Below are 20972 nucleotides of genomic sequence, written 5' to 3'. Positions count from 1 at the left end.
CAAAGGTCTCCCCGAGGGTTCTACCATGCTGTGCCACTTGCCGGACTTAGGATGAAGTCGGGAACTAACTTTATACATAGTTATTATAAAGGAGATGGTAGACCTGCGGAGTTTCCAAGAACCCTCATGCATAATGTATGAGGCTTTTACCAGGGAAAATCCTGCGTTCTGTGTGCAGTGTCGTATCTAGGTAAAAGGTCAGTCCCTAAGAATGGTTGTGTGTGTAATGTAGGAAGAATATATGTGAAGGGTTAGGTTACACAAGCCTTAATTGGGGTACCTATATGGAATATAACAAGACTATCAATTAAAATCTAACTAACTGAGATCTTTTTGTTCTGGTATGTGGTCAATCACAAACCTGCTTGGAGGCTGAAGGGAACGCATGCCAATCTGCGCTTAAGGTGCCCCACAGCAAATACCTGTTATTACAACGCTAGACACAAGGCGGACTATAACAATTTTCTCCATCAGCAGCATTTAAATAATAAATAATGTTTTTAAGTGATTCAAAAGTAAATACTTGTGTGTATTTGTGGTTGTCTGTAACACACTATCACTTTCACCAGGAGTCTCTTGGCATTAAAATGTGCACAAAAACGGGCGACTATGAGGGTCCACAGTTTTCATTCAGAAAGGGGCAAGGTTTTTAAGGCCTTCCTTAAAGTCATGTTATAGGGTTCGCTTTAATACATAATGAAATAGACATGATACTTGTGCCTAAGATTTCATTAAATGGAATTAATGCCTCTGATGTTTTGTCTGAAGAAAAAAATAGTGGTATCTATTACTACTGAACAACCGGATCCAGAGAAACTGCGTTGTTGCTCTTGCTTAGCAAATCGGTATTTATATTTAATCCCTTGAACAACCAAATAAATACACACTGGTCTTCCGCAGCGTTTTAATTGAATACTGTTCATAACTCTGAGACTGCAAATTCTTTTTAAAACATTTTTTCTTGCTTGTGCACACAACCCTACGGGATCTTATGGCACTGTAGTAACAATATCCTGTCAAAATCTAATACTCAAGCTCAAAAGGGTTACTTCTTACCTATATCAGGGTCTCCGGTTTGGAAACCCTGCGGGTCTTGATTGTGATTTCCCCAGTCTTCTTGAGAAAATTCCTCCATTGTGCTGCTGTCTGACTCAACCTCCTGGTATAAACCACTGCTATTAATGAGTACAGGTGTGCAGGGTTTAGAGTCCCAGCCACCCTGGCCAAACACCTGTTCCAATTGCTCAAATGTGTAGCTGCTCTTTCGTTTCCCAACACCATGTTCTTTCACCCGGCTATAACACCGGCGAAGAGTCTAAAAACAAAATTACATAAACATTAGCCAGATTTGTAATACTTTCCAGTAACATCTGCAGCAACAATTTCTAAATTATTTAACTTAAATTTACTGCTTCAAAAGATTTGTGACATGAATTTGTGAATTGTATGTTTACAACGAACACTGTTAAATTGAACAAGATTGATTGTGAAACATGTTTAAACAAGAAACAGAAAATCAGACATCTTTGACAAAAATACTAATTGACTCACTAACTAACATTGTTCCTGTGCAGGTTAAAACATGAAAAAGACTAGCAAAATGAAACTGCATAATCAACTTAAAAAAAAATATATGTTTAATTACAAAACATCTTACTGTTTCCTATTTACGTCTGGCAGGGCGGGAGCCACAAACCGGCTGCCTTTTCCGCCACAACTTCACGGGGTGGAGTGGAGACTCCAACCCCCATCTGTCCCGGCACGGAGGAGGGCAAAAACAATATGCATGGCCCAGGGGCGCTTCTTAGCTGTCTAAGGAGTTCTGTACCGCAGGATACATGCGGGTCACACCTGGGCATGGCCCAGGCCAAGAGCGAGCCCATCTGTGCATGGCCAGGTCGGGCCCCTCTCTTGGTCCTCTTGCAGGATCCGCAAGAAGCAGATGAGAACCCATTTAATTCTCATCAAGATGAAGTAGAGGACTGAGGGAGAAATGAGGGAATTGTCGTACACGCCCTTCAGTGTCCCTTGACACAATGTTAGAAAGAGTGGTGGGGATTGTAACAAAGTAGATCGAATTCATAGAGCAGCAACTCACTTGATTATGGGGTCCCACTTCCATTATTGTCACCATGGGAAGCCACTACCACTGTGCCCCAATTGAGGGAGAAAGTTATGATTAAGGGTGAATTGTCACCGCTGATTACCCCACCCCACACTACGGGGAGCAGAACCCCAATATAAGCACTAACAAAAAGACAATGTCACTTAACCCCTTCCGCGCTAATGACAAAGCCAGCTCGTCATGGGCGTTACCTGCGCTACGCGGATGACGAGCTGGCTTTGTCATAAACAAGCCATTTTTAGGTCTCGCCTGTCGATGCGCATCGAGCTTGCGAGACTATTGGGGCTTAAACAGTCTTTAACCAACTTGCAAGGAATCGTGGCGATTCCTTGCAGTGCCCGTGAAATTCAAGCTTAATGCGCATGTGCATTGAGCGTAAAAGCGCGTGCACATGCCCCCAGCCGCCTGCTTGCATGTATTTTCCCTCAGCCGCACTCCTCCCACACCCCCGCTCCGCCCCCTCCCCTGCCTGCCGTGTCGCATTTCTTCAGTTCCCTTAGCCGCACTCCAGGCCCCTGCTGCTTTCACACACTCATGCCGCTCTCCCCGCTCCGCCCCCTCCCCTGCCCGCCGTGTCGCATTCATTCCCCCTCCCCTTCTCTGCCTTTCCTCCGTCTTCTCCCCCACAGGCAACAAGAGGCTAGTTCACGACGCGCGTCCACATCACAGCCTTCAGCCTCCCTCCCGCGGGCAGCTTGGCCTCAGGTATTCACCCCAGCGCGACTTCTCCTCCCCCCTAATTACTTGCCTGCTGTTTACTTCTTTCACGGCAGCTCTCCGCACATCAAAGGCTGCCCCCCACGCCTCGCAACAGACTTCATTGGAATGCGCTCCATGCATTCTCCCCTCCCTTTCAGCCTCTTTCCCAGCTCCAAGCCGGACCCTCCTTTCTCACCTCCTCTTTCTTTATTTACAGGGAGAACTTGTATTTTTCCCCGAGGCAACCAGTTCTGACACACACCAACTTAGAGCTTGACTTGTACTGACGCTGTCACCCCAGCAGACATGCAAGCATTAGACATCCACAAGCATCAGACATATATATTCACCCACTCTGCTTCAGTCACCCACTCTGCTTCAGTCACCCACTCTGCTTCAGTCACCCACTCTGCTTCAGTCACCCACTCTGCTTCAGTCACCCATTCTAAATCTTTCACCCACTCTAAACCTTTCACCCACTCTGCACCTTTCACCCACTCTGCACCTTTCACCCACTCTGTACCTTTCACCCACTCTGTACCTTTCACCCACTCTGTACCTTTCACCCACTCTGTACCTTTCACCCACTCTGTACCTTTCACCCACTCTGTACCTTTCACCCACTCTGTACCTTTCACCCACTCTGTACCTTTCACCCACTCCGTACCTTTCACCCACTCCGCACTTTTAACCCACTCTGTACCTTTCACACACACTGTACCTTTCACACACACTGTACCTTTCACACACACTGTACCTTTCACACACACTGTACCTTTCACACACACTGTACCTTTCACACACACTGTACCTTTCACACACACTGTACCTTTCACACACTCTGTACCTTTCACACACTCTGTACCTTTCGCCCGCTCTGTACCTTTCGCCCGCTCTGTAGCTTTCAGCCAGTCTGTACCTTTCACCCACTCCGTACCTTTCACCCACTCTGTACCTTTCACCCACTCTGTACTCTGTAACCACTCACACCCACGCAAGCCCACTATCACCCACGCAACGCCACTCACCCACGCAACGCCACTCACCCACGCAACGCCACTCACCCACGCAACGCCACTCACCCACGTAACACTCACACATGCAACGCCACTCACCCACGCAACGCCACTCACTCAAAGCAACGCCACTCACACACGCAACGCAACTCACACACGCAACGCAACTCACACACGCAACGCCACTCACACACGCAACGCCACTCACACACGCAACGCCACTCACACACAAGCCGAATATGTGCATGCAGCTTTCCAATATAGAAAACAAATTGGACTTTATTCGCAAAAAAATATATACTACAATTGGACTCCTTGGGTTCACTCACATGCAAACCTCAAGTGACTCCAACTATTAAATCTTCATTAACACAAACAAAGATACTTGGCACAAAACCACCCAATAGGCATACTGCCAATAAAACCATGCTCAAATCAGGCCAGAAAGTTAGTCTCGTTTTGCCATCAAGGAACAATGAATTTACAATAAACATGGCCATTGAAAATGTATTCTTAAAAATGAGGATTGGAATTATATGGCCATTAAGTTATTAACTATTTTGCAGATGAAAAGAAACCGTAAGTCCGTAACTGACACACTAGTTAGAATTCTTTAGATAAGTACTGAGCTCTGACATCGATGTACAACCTTCAGGCCATAAATGTAAACCCCGTCAGGACTGAATCCGACCTTCATCCTTCTGAGGTGGATACACGGAGTACCACTGAGTGATCAACAGACACACCTTTTACGAACAGCGCTATATATAACAGCAAAACTAACTAAGCAAGGGAGGGTTAAAACAAGAATATGCTTTATTAATAGGGAAATTCAAAAGTGGGGCTGCGACGTGATAAAATAAAATGGAAAGTAATGATTGACGTCATTGACAGCACATGTGAACATATCATCCACGAGCTGATCACGTAAATATCGTTCCGGCGTTTCTTCCGCCGATTACTTTCAAGATTCATCTGGCAATGCATAAGTCTTAAAAACACCTTTGTAAATCAAACCAATGCACATGAAAACATTTTCGGCCATATTGGAAAAAACATAGACTATTTGAAAAAAAACCGAGCCAAAACACTTCACAAACGATCACAGGCTAAAGCAAAATAAACTGCAAGTACAAAAACATATTTACTGCAAACACCAAGTAACACTAGTTTAAACGTTGAAGGTTGTTGCATACCAATAGTGTCTAAATTCATCTCAGCCTTAAATATTAATCAAAATCATTCACAACACAAAAGAATAATACTGCAAAAGAAAGACACTGTGATTACAATACAACAGTACAATCGCAATCGCACATTGTCAACAAAAAAAATATTTCCCAAAAAATGTCTGAAGTACAGTACATAAAATAACTACATCGAAAGATATTTACTAAAAACAACATTTATACATAGCACATAAAAATTTTGAAACTTTCAATAGCTAGACACGATGTGCAAAAGAAAAGTCAAATTCAGTCGGAATATGTCGTACGTACATCACAAAAAATTCCAACATTGCCATATATTCATTACAAACAACATTAATACATAGCAGATAAAAATTTGCAAACGTTCAATAGCTGTACACAAACAGCATACAAAAAGTCAAATTCAGTTGGAATATGTCGAAACTACGTCCCATAAAATTAAGACATTTGCAATATATTCATTAAAATCAACATTTATACATAGCACATCAACATTTTAAAACGTCACATAACTATACGCTAAGTACATACGCAAAACGAAATACAGTCTGAATACGCAAACGTCATAAACAATACAAAACATTAATAATATTAAAATTCAAACGACGCAGCAACAACACAAGAAGCACAACGCGCCTTTCACACGTGACGGTTCTCGAAGATATGGGAATTTCCCCGTTGACGCACGTCAAACGCAACGTCACAAAACGTAGCGCTGCGATTGGCTAGAAATTACGTCACACTAAACATTACATCAAAATAAAAAAAAAGACTAGAACGCTAATCTCCCTTACGTAACAAACGTAAAGGGAATACAAAGCGTACAACATTTTTACATAATAAAAATAAAACACACTTTAAAAAACATTCACTAAACACTTATAATCCCAATACAAATACACGAATACACACACACATTACATTAAAAATATAAATTAACACATGCAAAACACTCACATATGCCAATCACACATGCAACCCCACTCACACATGCAACGCCACTCACACATGCAACGCCACACACACATGCAATGCCACACACACATGCAACGCCACACACACATGCAACGCCACTCACACATGCAACGCCACTCACACATGCAACGCCACTCACACATGCAACGCCACTCACACATGCAACGCCACTCAACCACGCAACGCCACTCAACCACGCAACGCCACTCACACACGCAACGCCACTCACACACGCAACGCCACTCACACACACGCCACTCAACCACGCAACGCCACTCACCCACGCAACGCCACTCAACCACGCAACGCCACTCACACATGCAACGCCACTCACACACGCAACGCCACTGAAACAACAGCGCCACTCAAACAACAGCGCCACTCACACACGCAACGCCACTCACACACGCAACGCCACTCACACACGCAACGCCACTCACACACGCAACGCCACTCACACACGCAACGCCACTCACACAAACAACGCCACTCACACACACGCCACTCAACCACGCAACGCCACTCACCCACGCAACGCCACTTACCCACGCAACGCCACTCAGCCACGCAACGCCACTCACCCACGTAACGCCACTCACACACGCAACGCCACTCACACACGCAACGCCACTCACACACGCAACGCCACTCACACACGCAACGCCACTCACCCACGCAACGCCACTCACACACGCAACGCCACTCACACACGCAACGCCACTCACACACGCAGCGCCACTCACCCACGCAGCGCCACTCACCCACGCAGCGCCACTCACCCACGCAACACCACTCACCCACGCAACGCCACTCACACATGCAACGCCACTCAACGTCACTCAACAACGCAACGTCACTCAACAACGCAACGCAAATCAACAACGCAACGTCACTCACACATGCAACACCACTCACACACGCAACGCCACTCACACACGCAACGCCACTCACACACGCAACGCCACTCATCCACGCAACGCCACTCATCCACGCAACGCCACTCATCCACGCAACGCCACTCATCCACGCAACGCCACTCATCCATTTGCAAAACGAAAAATGTCAAACTCTTCTATTGCGAGACCTATTGCATTTTCAATGCTTGTTGAAATTCCAGCTCACAGCGGGAATTCGCGGTAGCGCGGAAGTGGTTAACCATGCAAAGGCATGCACAGACCCCCCCACACCCAAAACGCAGCAACTAAGAGGAAAAGGGCGCCTATTAAGCAGGCAACTAATAAAAGGAAAAAAAATGCCTTGAGATGTGTCTAGCAATAATCAATTACTCGCTTGGGCACAACCCACCCGATCAGATAAAGTCCCACAATTGAAGCCGCAATCAGACCCACAGACCATGCATAGCGTTATTACATCTAGCAGTGCAATCCCAGGCCCCCAACAAGCAGATCCTTCTTTTTCTGAAGTCTTGTGAAACAGACTTAGCGAAATTCTGGGGGAAAAGTTAAAACCACTGTTGGAGCGATTGACTGCTCTTGAGAGGAAACTAGATCTTACCGGTTGGACATTCCAACCACACAACGTACAAAGAGATACAGACCACACCATCAGTACTCTGCCTCTTCAAGCACTCCATGTTTCACTTTTACCTCATGACAGCTTTGCAAAGATCCTTCAATGCCGCTCAAGCTGCCAGCATTCTATTCTGAATAAACAGCAGAGACCTGTTCATTCGGTTTCAATGGACATATGCAAATCCACAAGAGACAGTAGACTAATAGCCCCATCCCCTCGAAAAAGGATGCAGATTCTTCCAACTCCATTTACACTAACCATAGTACAGGTCCTAGCGCTCATTCAGTTAGCAGCAATGCACGTTGTGCAACTAAATCTCGAGAGGCTATGGAGAACTTAGACATCCTGGATCTCCCCCTGGCAGCCTGTTCCCACGTGGTAGTCCTGGCAGGAGTTCCACCATTGAGGGCTAATCAAAGAGAATCCTGGGAGGAAATAAAAAACAAAAGTGTTGATTGGCTCTTCAAAGACAAAGGTTTTAACCTCACCCACAGTACAGATATACTGATGATCCAAAAGGGTGGGTTGGATTGGTGGTTCTGAGAAAACGTTTGCAAGTGACTGTATTGTGGTTAACTTTCGAAGACCATTACTCGCACAATTTATTAAGACATCAGGAAGTTAGTTACAGTTCCGCCACAAACATTTGCTGCCTCCCTCTAGACTACTTCTATAAACCCTCGACTCTAAGTCCTTTGCCCCCTTTCCACGCCTTACAGCAGGAAACAGGTTTGCCAGACTAGAGGGTTTAGAAAAATTGGACTGACTGAGACCTATCACAGTCGATAGGATTGGTTCAGCTATTACGGAGTCACATTCAATTCCTGCCCTAAAGAATACAACAGGTTCTATTGTATACAGATGGTTTCATAGATATTGCACTAAAAATATTGAGTTGGAACATAGCTGGGTTACAATCCAAGATATCATGCCCGACTGGCTTACCTTTATCGCCCAGTATGACATACTGATTTTCCAGGAGACTTGGCTAAGAAACGATTTACACATGAAATGAATGAAAATAGAATTTATATAGCGCAATGGCTACCCTCCGGCTTCCCAGCGCTGTGCACTAACGCAGAATAACAGGGGAAGAGCGGATTAGTCGCATTCATTGAAAAGAACGGATTTTAGAAGCTTTCGAAAAGAGACCAGGTTGAGCTCCTTCCGCAGATGGAGTGGGAGGGAATTCCATGAGTTAGCAGCATTATGAGAGAAGGAGCGCCCGCCTCATCTGGCCTTCCTTATTCTATGTGTGGTGACTAGGAAGGAAGACAGAGCGGAGATCTCTGGGAGGTTGATAGGGAGTGATCATGGATTGGATTGAAACTGGGCCCTTCTTCCAGAAGGCCCTATGGGTCAGGCAAATGGCCTTAAACTGGATCCTTGCCTTGATTGGTAGCCAATGGAGGCTCCTAAGTGCAGGTTTCGCAGATTGTCGACGGGGGACCTGCAGACGCATGCGAGCAGCACAGTTCTGAATGACCTGGTGCTTTTGAATGGTGGCTTGGGGGGCTCCCAAGGAGAGGGAATTCCCATAGTCAAGGCGAGAGAGGATGAGGGCCTGAACCATGATCTTTCTTGCCCGAAAAGGTCGAAGGGGGAGGATCTTTGTCGGCCTGGTGACATAAATGGCTGTGTCTGCTTTCATAATCCAGCATCCCAATCAAGGACTGGGCACGCAATAGGAAGTTTAGCAACATGGTTGAATATCAAGGATGGAGGTAGCACTAAGGCCCATGATATAGTTGATGCCAACCTTTTGACCATAAGGTACAAAAGAAGACGGACATTATACTTAACCAATTTTTATAACCGTGATTTTACTAATATGCCTAACACTAAGTTTATATCTCTATTTGAGCACATCTCTGCTCTTCAGAAAATCACAGTTGATAGTAGCCAGATCGCAGGGTTTTGTATAGGGGGCGACTTTAATGCAAGACTTTGCCCATTGTCGCCTTCTCACCCTCAGGTAAGGAATCTTTATTCTAACACCATGGAGGGCACTGCCGGATCCAATAGTCCAAACACAAGAGGGGGTGAGCTGGCCTCATTTTGGCCACCCACAACATTGTAAACATCATGGACACTGCTCATAAAGACACTGTAGCACCCCACACTAAGAGCCAAGGGCAGACATCTACAATAGATTATATTTTTATATCCTCCATTTTTGTAGAATCTCTATTACAGGGTAAAGTGATTTCCTCTAGCTACAGCTACCACAATCCGATTGAAACGCATTTTGTCTCAGCTCCCAAACCATTATTTAACAAGGAGATCAGGGCTTGTCATCTTGACCCCTCTTCAGATGGGCCAAGGTTAAAATAGAGAGCCGTAGCATCTAAGCACTTATTTCGGGAAGCGATTAATGAAAACCTCCCTCTTGTGCAGACATGCTCTACTGTCGCCTTCATCCATCTTTGTGACAAAATCAAACAAGCATTTACAATGCAACGGTCTCGCCTTTGCAAAAGTTTGAGCTATTGGCATTGTTAATGACAAACTTTTTATTTATGTGTTAGTTTTGAAAACAGATAAATGGCATTGTCATTTACAATAGCTTAATCTCTCGCAAATGCAAGCCCTATTGCATTTTCAATGCAATAGGTCGCGTATTTACGCAAGTTTGAGCTATTGACATTGCAAATACCAATGCGTTTTATTTATGTTTCAAAATCTAAAACCTAAATAAAAGGTCTCACACTGCGGTCTCTTCCTAGAACACACAATGCTGTCTCTCTCACACTGCAGGTTTCCAGCTCATATACATCTCTCTCTCACACTCTCTCACACACACACACACACACACACACACACACACACACACATACACGTGTTACCATCCTTGTGGGGACTATGTGTGAATACCAGCCTTGTGGGGACTAACCTTTACCAATGTTTTTAAACTACACTAATAACAGAAAAAGTTTAAGAAAAAATTCATGATACAGGATCCTGCTTCAAATTTGCAAATATATTGTTATTTAATCGTGCGCACAGCACCACCCTTGTGGGGACTTGAACATGTGCTACCATCCTTGTGGGGACCTAGTCTGTAACACTATTTGTGACTGAATACAGTCAAAGGCACATGGCTAAATGTTTATTTTATCAACAATATACACAAACAACATTATAATCTATTCATATATGCATTGCTGCATATGTACTAGGGGTATACATTAAAGACAGATTATGTTAATGTGCCAGAAAATATCATATCATGCTTAAAGAAAGACACTTAATGCTGTGTTTAGCCTATTTATTAGTGCTTAAAACCTTAGGAGATAAGGGAATTAATACATAAAGAAATTAACATATGGAACCAAGGAATATGGTCAAGTGGAATCCAGAGCCTGATTAGCTGCTTACATTTTTTTCCAAAATAGATGTTCAAGTCCCCACAGAGATAGTGGGTGAAGATCATTGTGTTTAAGTCTCCATAGAAATAGTGTCCACATTCAAAGCTTAAATCCCATTATAAAGAGTGTGAAGCTAATGATGTTCAAGCCCACGCAGAGGTTGTGTGTAATTATAAGAATGCTCAAGTCCCCACAGAGATGTTATGTTATTATAGCGATAATTAAGTCCCCACAAAGATAGTGTGTTATCATAGAGATGTTCAAGTCCCCACAGAGATGGTGTGTTAATATAGCGATGTTTAAGTCTTCAAAGAGTCCATGAAGGTGATTGTGTTTAAGTCCTCATTAAAATAAGGCCTAATTCACAAAGTTAAACTTAGACAAAAAGTCTAACTTCACTACTTTTTAGTATTCCCAAAGGTAAATTTAGACCAAACATCTAACTTTACTTCTTTTCAATATTCACCAAGCCCCATACAGAGAATGTGAAGCTGATGATATTCAAGTCAAAGCAAACACAAGGAGATGATGGACGGAGTGCTCAAACTTTTCAGTCACTCACCCCCAGTTACAGATCTGAGTTGAATCCATCATTGTTCTTTAGCTCACTTTGCTACCCCAGTTCAGACCCAGCTATATGGAAATCAGTCTTGACCCTGAGCCTCATGGCACCCCCTGGAGCTTCAAGTTGAAACAGAGCTTGCGTTTAGTTACAGGAATGCTCAAGTCCCCACAGAGATGGTATGTTTTTATAGTGAAGTTCAAGACCCCACAAAGATAGTGTTTTATTATAGTTTTTTGCAAGCCCCCAAAAAGGTATTGTGTTAATTTAGCAATGTTTAAGTCCCCACAGAGATCGTGCATGAAGATGATTGTGTTTAAGTCCTCATTAAAATAGGGCCGATTCACAAAGGTAAACTTGGACAAAAAATCTAACTTTTCTACTTTTCTGTATTCACAAAGCCCCATACAGAGAATGTGAAGCTGATGTTTCTCGTGTCAAAACAGAGCTTGCGTGTAATTACAGGAATGCTCAAGTCCTCACAGAGATGGTGTGTGACTATAATATTACCACGGTCGCCAAGAAGAATGTGTGTGATTACAGACATGCCCAGGTCCCCACAGATATATTGTGTGATTATAGACATGTCCAGGTCCCCACAGAGATAGTGTGTGATTATAGACATGCCCAGGTCCCCACAGAGATAGTGTGTGAATATAGAGATGTCGAGGTCCCCACAGAGATAGTGTGTGATTACAGACATGCCCAGGTCCCCACAGAGATAGTGTGTGATTACATACATGCCCAGGTCCCCACAGAGATAGTGTGTGATTACATACATGCCCAGGTCCCCACAGAGATAGTGTGTGATTATAAAGATGTCCAGGTCCCCACAGAGATAGTGTGTGATTATAGACATTTCCAGGTCCCCACAGAGATAGTGTTTGAATATAGAGATGTCAAGGTCCCCACAGAGATAGTGTGTGATTACAGACATGCCCAGGTCCCCACAGAGATAGTGTGTGAATATAGAGATGTTGAGGTCCCCACAGAGATAGTGTGTGATTATAGACATGCCCAGGTCCCCACAGAGATAGTGTGTGATTATAGAGATGTGGAGGTCCCCACAGAGATTGTGTGTGACTATAGTATTACCACGGTTGCCAAAGAGAATGTGTGTGATTATAGACATGCCCGGGTCCCCACAGATATAGTGTTTATTTATAGACATGTCCCAGTCCTCGCAGATATAGTGTTTATTTATAGACATGCCCAGGTCCTCACAGAGATAGTGTGTGATTCATGGGATGCACGCGGATAGCACACGGTGATAGTGCATGATTAAAGTCATGTACAAGTCCTCACATAGAGATTGTGCGACTACAGTGAGGTTTAAGTCCTCACAGTGATAATGTGTGATTACAGTCATATGCAGGTCTCCACAGTGATGTGTGTATTGATAGGTTTGTTGGAGAACACATACAGATCGTATTAGTCTGGTGGCTTAAATGAATGAATCCACTTGAGGGATATGTGTTTGACCACTCTAACATGTTTGAATCCTGGTGCTACCACTCAGCCTATATTCCTTCCAAACAAGGTGAAACATGGGAAACTTTCACAAAGTTAGCCTCATGGCTGCTGGAGAGATTCCCCTGCAGTGCTGGGCCGTAATAAAAACGGGTGTGGAGCACCTGAGAGGTATATGCCATGACGAGCTGAGCTCATCATGAGCACCGAAGGGGCTAAAAACTCTGTTGGTCAGCCTTTTATATTTGGAGTGTAAAATAGAAATCCTTAAACAAGGTTCAAACATTCTCAAAAGTGCCCATGTCAGCTGCAAGAGACTTTCTCAGTGTTAATGGTTTTGTTATTTGAAGGGCAAATCATATACAAGAGTCTTACAAAATGTATTCCTGAACTGAGCTTGTATGCTCATAATGTAAGAGTAGAGAAAGTCACTTTGGCTGACATACAGCTGTCTTTTTCATGGAGATCAAAACCTCAGAATGTGCCTACTTTAACTATTGGAATCGTTCACAATGTTAACAAAACTTTTCTGAGGAGTGCGCCAAAATGTTGTTCTTCGGTGTGTGTGGGCTATAAAACTAGGCTTCCTAAAAGGAGCTGGTGAATCCTTTGTTCAGGAAAAGAGAAGGACAATTTGATAGTCGTGCACTAGATGTTTTTGTGTGAAAAGAAACCTTCCAAAATATCATGTGACATAAATATGTTGTCAAAAATATCACCACAACAAAAATATAGTGGAACAGAATATCAAAATTAAGAATGCATTTTTTATTGTATACAATATGGTAATGAAGACAATTGTTGTAATTATTATTGGGTACTTTAGTATACTTGTAATAAACATTGTTTTTAATTAAATAAATATATATACATATAATATTAGTAAAATTGTCTTTTTTAAATATAGGTTGCAATTTTAAATGTGTAATTGAATTTTCAAAAGGTAATTAGATGGGTCTGGTGGCTCAGTACTATTGGGTAACCATAAACATCTGTTAGCGCCAAGATGCCTAAGAGTTACTGTGCGATCTACAAATACCTATGTTAAGTAGTTTATAATTTAGTAGGGGGATATTGGGGTTTTTAGGGGAATATGGTGGGAGGTTAATTACATTTTAACAAATTGGTTTTTAATGTTAAGTAATGTAGGGTAAAATCAATATATAAATGGTTAGTATGTAATGTTTTAATTGTTCTTTCATTTATTTGGGTTTAATTTCAGATTTTTAATTTATATTTGTTATGGTATAGTTAGTTATAGATAATTTAGCAGCATTTTATTTGAATGGAAACAGTTTTTTTATAATTTTTTTGTTATTTAAATATTTAATGTATAAATCATTATATAATTTTTCATTGAATATTTAAAATGAAAGAATAGTTTTTTGTAGACTATGCAAGAATAAATTAGTAATACATCAACAAGTGTATATTATATTTATTATTGTTATATGTTTCATTTATTTTAATTTTATTATTGTTTTATTTATATTTTTATTTATCGTCTTGGTGTTTGTGTTTTTTTTTCAGTAGTTGTGAGAGAAGTGAATTCTACGTATGTTTATTTAAATATTTCATTTAATTTAACATTTATTTGTATATTTATAATAAATTGTGCATTTTATTTAAATGTATACAATATATATTTTCTAAATTAACTATGGTTAATCATTTTATGTTTTAGGTATTTAAATATATTTTTTAAATGACTGTATTGGAATGGTATATGTAACCTTTCTGAAGTCCAACACTTTCCCTACTGTTGCTTAAATGGGAGTGGGAACAGTAAATCTAGCCCATTCAATTCCTATGCTTTCCTTATTATTGCTTGATTGGGGTGGGGGTAGTTAATATAACCCTTACAAAGTCCCACACTTTCCCTACAGTTGCTTTGGATGGAATGAGAATAGTAAATATAACCCCTTTGAAGTCCAATGCTTTTCCTTCTGTTTTATATATATTGGGGTGGGAATAGCAAATCTAATCCCTCTGAAGTCCAACACTTTCCCAGCTGTTGCTTACATTGCAGTGGGAAGAGTAAATCTAACCTCTCCGAAAGTCAGCACTTTCCTTGCTTTTGCTTAGGGTGGAATGGGAATAGTAAATTTGACCCCTTCAGATGTTCAACACCTTCCCTACTGTTGTTTAGAATAGAGTGGAAATGGCCATTTGAACCCCTCTGACGTCCATCACTTCCCCTACTGTTACTGAGGGGCCCTTTAGATTATCAGGCGGATCGCCACCGCCGGCCTGGTGGTGGGGATCTGCCCGCCAAATGTCCCTGTTTCACCCCCGCCATATTAGTATGGCGAGGGGTACCGCGGCGGACGGAAAGACCGTCCGCCACTTTTCTGCCAGTCAGATTGCCGGCCGGGCGGAAAAGGCACACAGTATGGTGGTGGTGCCTTGCAGGCACCACCATCCATATTACTATGCCTGAGGTGGGGTGCCTTGCCATGACAGAGAGTCTCCGACATGGAAAGGCATGCGGTGAACACTTTGGGGGGCGTTGCGGGCTCCCGTGGGGGTTTGGGGGGGTGGGTGGCTGCACTTGTGGGGTACCTATGGAACCCCCTACATTGCCACGCACAAGGTGGCAGGCACTGCGCGATGCCTGTCACATTGTGCATGCCAATGCACAACATGCATTTTTTACATTGCGGCAGGTGCTGCCTACAGCACCACCCGCTGCAAAGTAAAAAATGCAGGATGCAACTGCCAGGGTGGTGGTTGCATCCTAATTTGCATGGCGAGACTGCCGCACCTCTGGCGGGCAGTCCCATTTGCCATTGCGGTCGCCCGCCATAGTAATAGGCCCCTTAGTTTGGAGTGGGAGTAACAAACACTAACCTTCCAGTGGACTTACTCCCTTCATAGTGAAGCTCCGCCTGGTAGCTGCTGCTGCCCCTGTTGCTGCTGCTAACCCTTGGTCAGGAGTTCGAGGCCCACCTCCACCCGCAAGCCCCTGCCTGCGACTCACATCTAGTGGTTTATGGTAGTGCGTCACATTCTTCTGCTGCTGGGCTGTCCCTCTGCCTCTCTTTTTTGATTTCTGTCTTTAATCAGCTTTTTACTTTTTTAGCTTTTTCTTTCCTATGTTTGCCACCCTTCTCCCTGTTGCTGTGATCCCCATGGCCCGCCCCTTCCGGTGACCCTTCCTCTCCTGCATTTCCTGCCTCTCAGCTGTCCAGCCCCCCAGCACAACTTAATGGCAGCTGCTGCATGGCTGAACCGCTGGGGTGCCAAAGACAGGCCTGTCTGCACCCGTCCGTGCCTGGACCATGCCCAGCGCCAGGGACCCTGGTTCTCGGACCTTCCACCGCTATGATGCCAGCACCCTCCTCACGCACAACTTGGGACGCCATACCGCCTGCAACCTCGCATCACCGAAGAAGACCCAAGGACCCTTCCTCTGCCAGAACTGCAGCCCCATCCTCACCCACGCCAGCATGCCAGATCCTCTGTCCGCCCAACCGACCAACAGCACACTCGACCGACTCAACTGCATACTCCTCAATGTGCAATCCTTACACAAACACGCCACAGAAATCTGGGATCTCCTCAATGGGCCTTTCCCGACATCACCTTCTTCATGGAAACCTTGATCAACCCCTGATCCGGACCGGACATCGCCATCACCATCCCCAACGGCTACAAAATACCCCGCAAGGACTGCACCGACCCCCCAGGATGAGGCATCGCCATCATCCACAAGAACACCCTCGGACTGACCACGCACTCAAACAACCAAATGACCACCATGAACCACCTCCACTTCCAGATCCAGACCAATAACACCCTTTGCAGCACCCTCATCTACAGGCCCCCAAGGCCCCCGCCGGCTCTTCACCGACACCAAAGTAGACCTCATCGCACCTCAGGCTCTAACATCCACCGATTATATCCTACTCGGAAACTTCAACTTCCACCTGGACCCAGTGACCAGAACACCGCCTCCCTACAGGTGAACCTCTCCAAAATCGGACTCAAGCAGCTAGTCACCACACTGACTCACTCAGCTAGACACATGCTCGACCCCATTTTCTCGACCAGCATAAACATCAGGGGGGATGAGGGGCTGAACTTGTGGGGTACCTATGATACCCCCCTACATTGCAACACACAAGGTGGCAGGCACTGTGTGATGCCTGTCACATTGTGCATGCCAATGCACAACATGCATTTTTTTCATTGCAGCGGGTGCCGCCTACAGCACCACCCGCCGCAATGTAAAAATTGCGGGATGCGACCGCTAGGGTGGTGGTCGCATCCTAATTGGAATGGCAAGGCCGCCGCACCTCTGGCAAGCAGTCCCATTTTCAATTGCGGTTGCCCGCCATAGTAATAGGCTCCTTAGATTGGATTGGAAGTAGAAAACACTGACCTTCCAGTGGACTTGCTCCCTTCATAGTGAAGCTCCGCCTGGTAGCTGCTGCTGCCCCTGTTGCTGCTGCTAACCCTTGGTCAGGAGTTCGAGGCCCAACTCCACCCGCAGACCCCTGCCTGCGCCTCACATCTGATGGTTTAGTGGTAGTGCGTCACATTCTTCTGCTGCTGGGCTGTCCTTATGCCGCTCTTTTCTGATTTCTGTCTTTAATCAGCTTTTTACTTTTTTACCTTTTTCTTTCCTTTGTTTGCCACCCTTCTCCCTGTTGCTGTGATCCCCATGGTCTGCCCCTTCTGGTGGCCCTTCCTCTCCTGCATTTCCTGCCTCTCAGCTGTCCAGCCCCCCAGCACAACTTAATGGCAGCTGCTGCACGGCTGAACCGCCGAGGTGCCAAAGGCAGGCCATCATTACTCATATAAGTCATATCCTAAGAGCTAGTTAGTACAAGGGATTAGTACTGCACACTACACTGCATTAGGGGTTATCATGTATTGCATGGTTGCAACATCGCATGCTGTGTTACAGGTAATAGTAGGAAAAAACCATACAAGGTGACAAAAGCACACCTGGGACCTTATTACATAAAGTGCCCCGGGGCGCAAGCGGCGTTTGCACCCTCTCTGCGCATTCGAGTCACTTTGGTATTACAAAAGAGGCTGCAAATGCTTGTGCCGCCCCTTCTGTAATACAGATAGCACTGGTGCATTTATGGCGCTATCATCAGAGGGTGTTCCCTAATTTGCATGGGGGCATGGCCCCATCCAAAGGAGGGTGTCTCTTTGCCTCTACGCCGTACTACAGACCCGGGCGTAAAGGCAAAGAAGCAAAAAGGCAGCACACAGTCAGTACATCCCTTGATGGCAGAACTCTGGAGGGGGTAAAGGGGGCTCTACAGACCCCCCAGACATCCCCTTATAGGTGGGTGCAGTCACTCACTATAGCCACCTGCATACAGCTCTCTATCCACTCGTTAAAGTGCAGGTGGCTTGCCACCTGTACAGTGAAACACGGAGCAGCTGCTTTAAAGGTGCTCTGTATTTCACTTGAAAGCGCAACTGCCTTGGAGGGATCACTGAAATAATATCGAGGGACAGAATATCGACCATCAAAAATATCGTTGACAAAATATCGACAGTCAAAATATCGAGTTTCTATCTACAAACAGGTAAGTACAAAAATATCGAGTTAAAAATATCGTTTACAAAAATATAGTTGTAAAAAATATCGTATTTACTAAAAACAGTGTTAAATTAAATTAATATTAATAATTAATTACTAAAATATACTTAAAATTACTTAAATTAACTTATAATAACTAAATAATTAATGAAAGTTAAATAAATATTTTTTTATTTCATATTTATTAAAACATATATATATAGTAACAAAATATAATAAAATAATACCCAAAAACTGAAAACTGACCCTGAACCCTAAAAATACCCCTTTACCCAAAAACTGAAAACTGACCCTGAACCCTAAAAATACCCCTTTACCCAAAAACTGAAAATGACCCTGAACCCTAAAAATACCCCTTTACCCAAAAACCCAAAACTGACCCTGAACCCTAAAAATACCCCTTTACCCAAAAACCCAAAACTGACCCTGAACCCTAAAAATAAAAACGATTTTTTTTACTATCTATATTATATACTTACATATTTTCACTTTTTATATTATTTACAGTCGATATTACTTCACTTACCTTAAAAACGATATTTTGGCTGTCTATATTCTGTCCTGTCGATATTTTGTCCAAACGATATTTTTGACTCGATATTCTGTCCAAACGATATTTTGGAGTCGATATTATGTCTGTGCACCGCCTTGGAGGCAGTGCCTTCATCCTAATATGGCACACTTTCCTTGTTTGCGCAGGGCACCCCTTTTGAAAGGTGCACCATGGCACAAACAAAGAAAATGCACCATATTTGTATTACGGCCCCAGGTTGACTGGCAATTCTGAAAAATCCTAAATTATATCAACGATAGGAGTTAGATTAATCTGTGGGGAAACAACCTGGAAAGACTGATGTATGTTTCTTGGAACAGGTGGGTTTTTGGGGCTGTGTAACATCCCAGTGGAATCCCTGAATGAATTGCTTCTTCCTGTGGCATCATCCATGCTTGATCTTTTTAGGACGCGATAGAGCCGCAGGCCACAAACCTACAATGGTTATCTCTTTTAGATACAGGCACACCACTTCAGAGTAATCAATTTTGGAGTCCCTGCTTCCCAGCCGCTAAGGCGGAGGATCGTCGCCCATCTGCGCTGGGAGCAGTTTAAAAAGAAAAACGAAAATGATAATAACTAATATTATCATTTTTGTTTTCCTTCCTGCTTAGATGCAGGGCGGGGCGGCGGCTGGGGCTGGGCTGGCTAGAGCAGGGGCCAGGGGGAGGAGTGTTAAGCACACTCTAGAGTGCGCAGGATGGTTTGGCCGGTCCTCTTGGGCCGACCAAACAGTCCTGAGCACTTTGCATGTTCCCCACCAGGTTGCATTATGCAGCCTGGTGGGGAACATGCATAGCCTACCTGTTCCCATCTGAGCACCGAACCACGATGCTCAGGCCAATACCAATGCTGCATTGCAGTGTTGTGATTGGGCAGGGGACTCTGGGAGGCAGTGTGCTTCCTGTTGCGGCTCGGAGAAGATGACGGAGGAGAGGCAGCAGCCGGTGGCACCCAGGTAAGTCATTTATTTAATTTTTTATTCCTCTCCGCTTCCTTCCCGCCGACCACCCCCACTCAATTGCAGCCACTACTGCTTCTTCCTAACAAATCTTTGTTCAACTGGAAGGAAAGCCAATTCACAGTCCCATGACATCCTTGGTTCAAAAAGTTTCCGTCTTACACCGGTGGGCTTGGGTTACATCATGGTTGTCATAAGATAGCACATTTTTCTGTCCTGAATGGGTCTTATCAACCTAAGGCTTCATTCTCTATGGGCTTTTATAGCTATCACTAGGGTAGCTACTCCTTACCAATTGGGCCTCTCAGACCTATTACTGTAGGCTCTGTAGGCATCTACAAACATTGCTAGGATAGTAGCTAGTGTTCCCTAACTGGGTAGCATTTCTACTACTGTAGGTGCTGTATGAATGACCATATTTTACCCTCTTCTGTAAGAATGTACATAATGCATAGCTGCTTACAAAAACCATAAATACTCAACTAAATGGCATTATTTGTGACAATAGCATTGCAAACCAATTTCCTTATGCATGACAAAATTAGTACTATTGTGAGGATGATTTTATATAAATATGCAGAGCACAAACTGCCTGCAGATTGTCACACCCAGCATTACAATCGCGGGATAAAGAGCTTGACAGTCAGTAACCCCCTTGCAGGAACATCATGACAATTTACATTTCCTTTAGTCAGATGTATAATTTCCGTTCACAAACAAGGGATGTGCTGAAGGAGAATCCCCTTGGCGAAACAACTTGCTTAAAGCATATCAGACCTTCATCCTTCAACATTTTTTTTAAGAAGCAGCAAGTTGATGTCCATTTAAAGCACAAGTCCTGTGTTTTAAAAAAAATCGGTTTCATCTGGACGAATTTCTACTTCCCCAATGGCTCTGGCACGATTTACAAAGGGGAGAGTGTACCCTTTGCGA

General features: G+C 44.0%; 1 protein-coding gene across 4 annotated transcripts in view; it reads right to left on the bottom strand.

Moving 5' to 3' along the window:
* MSANTD2 (Myb/SANT DNA binding domain containing 2) overlaps window positions 1–20972 on the bottom strand; it is a 1072267-nt gene that overhangs the window by 882708 nt on the left and 168587 nt on the right. For all 4 annotated transcript variants that reach the window (XR_013608798.1, XM_078681996.1, XM_078681997.1 and 1 more), the window contains exon 2: window positions 1057–1315. Coding sequence is in view for 3 of the 4 variants with exons in the window: in XM_078681996.1 (XP_078538122.1) it covers window positions 1057–1315 (259 nt within the window). In the remaining variant the exon portion in view is untranslated. The remainder of the gene's footprint in view (window positions 1–1056; window positions 1316–20972) is intronic.

Source organism: Lissotriton helveticus, chromosome 3_1 (assembly GCF_964261635.1).
Source record: "Lissotriton helveticus chromosome 3_1, aLisHel1.1, whole genome shotgun sequence".
Lineage (NCBI taxonomy): Eukaryota > Metazoa > Chordata > Amphibia > Caudata > Salamandridae > Lissotriton > Lissotriton helveticus.
The sequence above is the reverse complement of the archived record's forward strand: the minus strand, read 5'-3'. Positions and strand labels throughout refer to the sequence as shown.